Raw genomic sequence first — 4,968 nt, forward strand, 5'->3', positions numbered from 1 at the left:
ATTGTGGGGCTGGCGCGGGATCGGGCAGTGTTTCGTTCTGCTGTGCATGGGGTCGCTATGAGTCTGAAATGACTCGACGGCACTTAACAACAACACCACAAATTGTATTTCAATAAAATGTATCTTAAATAAATAAAGAAAGAAAGAAAGAAAAAATCTGTTTCTCAAAGGTGTCATTTCCAGGCAGGTATCATTCTATTGGGCCAACCACTATTTTGTAGTTATACTGACCACATTCTAAGAAGTAATGGCCTCTCCAGTAATTTCTGGTTTTAAGAAAGCAAAGTTTACGTAAGGCCAATAGAAAGCTATAAAAACATGGGCTCATTCCCATGTCTACCCTAAATCCTTTACAGCAGTGATTCTTTTAGGCTCATCCCTCTACAACACTTAACGAAAACCAAATCCTCTCCGCAGGAAAATGCCCCTGTGCATGTTCATACAAAATGTAGCAAACAATTTCAGGTCGAAACAAAACAAAAAAAATCCCTTAAAGCTTATTCAGGGACTCTAGATCATGAATGTCTGTTATAGTGTTTCCAAAATCACTCCTAGGGCCTTCTACTTAGCAAAGTGCAGAATACAGTTGTAAAAGAAAGGTTTATGAACAGGTCAAAGAAAAATGTAGCTGGTGGGAAAATGCAAGGTAAAGACAATGAAACCAAAAGTGAGCAAAAATTCACAAACTCTGAAGCCTATGTTAGCAGTACAGGTTTGTTCACTCATTTGACACTTAGTAAACATTATGGCTGGCGCTCAACTGCTAACCTAAAGGTTGGCAGTTCAAATCCACTTAGCAGTACGCAGAAGGCAGGCATGGCAATGTGCTTCAATTAAGATTACACCCAATGAAAACCCTATGGAGCACAGTTCTGCTCGGTAACATGAAGTCTCATGAGTCAGCATCAAGTGGAGGGCAACTAGCAATAATATGCAGAAACGTGGCTGGAACATAAAGTTAATGAAGGCCTTCCAGGCAGAGGGAACCCCCTAAGTGAAGATCCTGTGGCAGAGGTAGCATGGAGATCAGAAAGTTGCACTATGAAATCAGGGTGATACGGGTTATTCTAATAGCTTTCTTCTTAGCCTTTTACTTATCCTCTGATAAAAATTATAGTCATCTAAGGGTGGTTGGGAGCTCTGGTAGCATAGTGGCTAAGGTACTTGACTGCTAACCAGAAGGCTGACGGTTCAAACCTACCAGCCACTCCTCGGAAGGAAGATGGGGCAATCTACTTCCATAGTGAAACTGCCTCGGAAACCCAAGGAGGGATCGCTATGAGTCGGGTCCGACTCAACAGCACACAACAACAAGGGTGGTAGGGATATACAAATCAGAGAATATATACAAAGCTTTACTTGCACACAGTAGATGCACACTAAAAGTGATGACGGTAGTAATCTTGATAGAATAGTTAAGAAATTCTGTGTTCAGGTAAAATTGTCCTACTGAACCCCCAATGTTAGTGGCTTCTAAAACTATGAGTTACAAATATCTAAAGTAATAAATCAACTTAATATTTTAATAAGTGCATTTTTTCATTTTTACTTATGTAAATGGTCTACACAAAGAGCTATATTTGGATAAAGCACAAAGACACACTATCTTTACCTAAGGACTGTAATATACCTTACTTCTGGGATTCCTTTTTTAAGTTAACAATTTAAAGAAGTGAAATAAAATTCTTACAGCATAATTACTGCTTTTCAACAATGGGCTATTCGATACTGACCTTCTATTGCATTCAAGTTGATGTGTTTTCTACTACTTAAATATATCTTTACACTAAGCTACTAAAAAACTGTTATTTACAAAATTAAGAATCTTTGAAAATGGTTTTGAATGTAATCTTACATAATAAACTGAGGTATTATTCAAAAAGAAAATCTTTATATTTTCACCACTTCTCTAAGCAATCCATTATATACACTTTCACATAATGGAAAATCTATCATTTACATAGAAGTCTGATAATATTCAAAAAAAATACACCCTTTTTAGAAATACGCATACCCAGATATATGACCTTGGGGAATTGAGCACGTTTTTCGTAAGTATCAATTATATACATCCTGGCCTGAGATTACTTGATGTTTTAAGTTCAGAACTGAGATATTAAGACACTTACAATCTCTGTGCTGAAAGAATGTGACATTACCTGGAAAGCTAGTCTTCATTATATCAATTCCAACTTGCAGCTCAGGTTCAGAAGCAAGTACTGCATAGTCCCCTTGATGAGAGATGTTAAAATTGAAATTGGGATAAGGATTCAATGAGTCCTTTGCAAGAACTGGTTTTCCTTTTGCTGTTCTCTGCAGACGAATATTATTCCAAGGGATATTCAATTTCTCTGCAACCAATTTTCTTATCATCAGACGACCGGCCTGTTAAGCATATGAAACATTAGGTATCTTATCAATGTGCACTAGAGATTTGATATGATACAATTGTATTTTGTTTTGTACCACATAGGAACATGGCCTACATGATACAAACTATATTTTTGTGGTAACTAAAATAATTGATCTTTAAAAGTTTTGAAAATTGCATAATTATCAAATGAATGTACTATATTGCTAAGATTTAGGCAATGCTTAATTACATAGAAGAAAAAATTAAAGTCTCTCCTTAGCAATTCCCTCCCTGCTAACAGGATGTTATCAAGTTAGTAGGGATTCTTCTAGTTCTTTTCAAAGTATTTAAATGTGCATTTATATGTTTCTGCTATATATATAAGTTAGATCATATTACATCAACCATTCCGCCACATACTGGACATCATCACACGTCTGTATATATCACTCTGCTCTGCTCATTCTTTTTAACAGTAACTTATTTCACAGTATCAATGTTCCATAACTTGCTTATTACCCTATTATTGTATATTTAGACTGATTCTAGACTTGGTATTATAGAACCAATCCACCATAAACCGCCCTGTTGTACCTTTACCTTTGTGCATATATGAGTATTCTAGATCCTATAAACCAATCACGCAGCTTCAACTACTGGCTATTCATGACCTGTTTCATCTAAACTCCATATAGTCTCTCCCACCACCATCATTAAGAAGTAAATGACTACAAACATACAAAAAAAAAAAAATTCAAGGGCGCAAGGTGACAAATTATAACAGTATTTTTATTTTATAACACTGCTTTTATTTTCCTTCAGTTTTAACAGTGACTTTTAAATATTACAAACCTTTGAAATTTTCTCATTTTTCAATTTCTTACCTTTAAAAACAAAAAGTGTAGAAAACATTTACCAATATGTTTTTAAAAAATCCTCAATTAGCCCACATTTCAAACATACTGATGTTTTGAAAAAGAGACATTTTCAAGAAATGTTGTCTTTGAAGCTATGGTAATTAAGGATTATTTCAAACCTCTACGTACTAGAAGTATTGTTTTGTAATAAATCTTTCCCATTGTTACTAGAGAGTACAAACTTTAAAAGTGATTCTATTTAAAATAATGTTCCCAAACTACCTAGTCAGGAAGGTAAGCTTGGGAGTGCATCCTCCCTGGGCTTCAGTTTCATTGGTAAACGGAGGCTAGCTTAGGCCTCTTCCAGTTCCAGAGTGCAAGGCTACACTAATTAATATTGTCAATATTTTCTAAGGCCTACCACGTGCACGGTGTCACAGGAGTGTTGGGAAATTTAATAGGCCGATTAAGCATGTGCTATACGGCCAAGCAAAGAGAAAAACAGTATTTGATAACATTTAACAAATGAAAACATAAAAATATTATTACGGAAAAAAAGCTATTTCGTAGGCCTTCACTACACCTATGTTATGGTGTAATACGGTCAATTACAACGGGGAAGGGGCTAATACTTTCAGCAATTGAGGCCTCCGGGGCTGTTACAAAGATTGTCAAGACCAGGCCGTGCACATACTGGATATACGTGGGATCCGACCACCTCTCGCCCCCGCGCCTGCCACTGTGGGCTAGAGCACAGGCATCGACCCTAGTGCAGAAAGGTGGGTCTCCGCAGCCCGTCCCACCTCCCTCAGCATCTGCTTCCTCCGCTGTAAATACCAAAGACCTGTAGTACCATGGCTGCCTTAGCGTCTCGGGCAAACACGAACTGGCCAATGCGCTCCTTCTCCTCGGGCTGGATCGATCGTACTGCCAGCAGCCACTCGGCTCGGCTCGGCAGCCATGTGCCGCAAGAAAAGGCCCAGCGCACGCCCTCCATTGCTGGCACCAAGCACAACCGCTTGGCAGGATAAACCATACACTGAAAATGGACCTAGCCTCCACCTCCGGGCTGAGATGGCGCGGACGCTAACGTGACCCCACCCCCTTCTTCTCGGCGTGCGTGCGGAGGGGCGGGTCGTAGCGCTACGTCAATGGGCACGTTGTCTTTCAACAATCCTCACTTTCCTGCGCTCAACCCCGCAGCTCCTCTCGGAGAAAGTGGATGAGGGCGGGGGACCAAGAGACCCACCTCTGCGCTCTGCGGCAACGTGTGACGCTACGTGGGGAGGAGCTTCAGAGGTGAACGAAGGGAGGGATCAAGGGCAAGAGCGAGACAGTTACGCCACTCACATTTCTGGAAGAACTAAAGGGACAGTGGTGTAAGCCAATCGCAATCCGTCCTCTGGAGGCAGGAAGACTTGGGGTGGAGATTTCGGAGACTGCAGTTGCTGATGGGTGAGCTCTGGGGTCTGAGGGAAGGGGTATGATGGTAGCGCCTTATTCCCTAGAACTGGGGTTACCACCTACGGCCCACAGATAAGGGGATTTTTGGCCTCAGTGGTCTTTGCCAAGCCTTGCTTTTTGGGGACAGAATTCCGCAATTGGGAGGGGACAGCCATTCTGAAAGACTAAGGTGTGAATAGTGTCCCCCGGAGTTGTGCAACGCGGCTGCCCTAAGTTGGCCCCGAGCCCCTTCAGCCAAAGATGCTGCCTCCCGCCGGAGCACTTCCAATCCGTAGCATCTGCCCATCCTGAAGC

General features: G+C 40.8%; 1 protein-coding gene across 1 annotated transcript in view; it reads right to left on the reverse strand.

Annotated features, from left to right (window-relative positions):
• AASDHPPT (aminoadipate-semialdehyde dehydrogenase-phosphopantetheinyl transferase) overlaps positions 1–4,246 on the reverse strand; it is a 38,866-nt gene extending 34,620 nt beyond the window's left edge. The window contains exons 1-2 of the mRNA XM_007945990.2: positions 4,064–4,246; positions 2,160–2,385 (exon numbers count right to left, since the gene is read on the reverse strand). Coding sequence (XP_007944181.1) covers positions 2,160–2,385; positions 4,064–4,246 — 409 coding nt within the window. The remainder of the gene's footprint in view (positions 1–2,159; positions 2,386–4,063) is intronic.
• Positions 4,247–4,968: the final 722 nt, after the last annotated feature.

The sequence above is a fragment of the Orycteropus afer genome, unplaced genomic scaffold (genome assembly GCF_000298275.1).
Source record: "Orycteropus afer afer isolate SDZICR_OR568_19922 unplaced genomic scaffold, OryAfe1.0 scaffold00147, whole genome shotgun sequence".
In the NCBI taxonomy this organism is placed as follows: Eukaryota; Metazoa; Chordata; class Mammalia; order Tubulidentata; family Orycteropodidae; genus Orycteropus; species Orycteropus afer.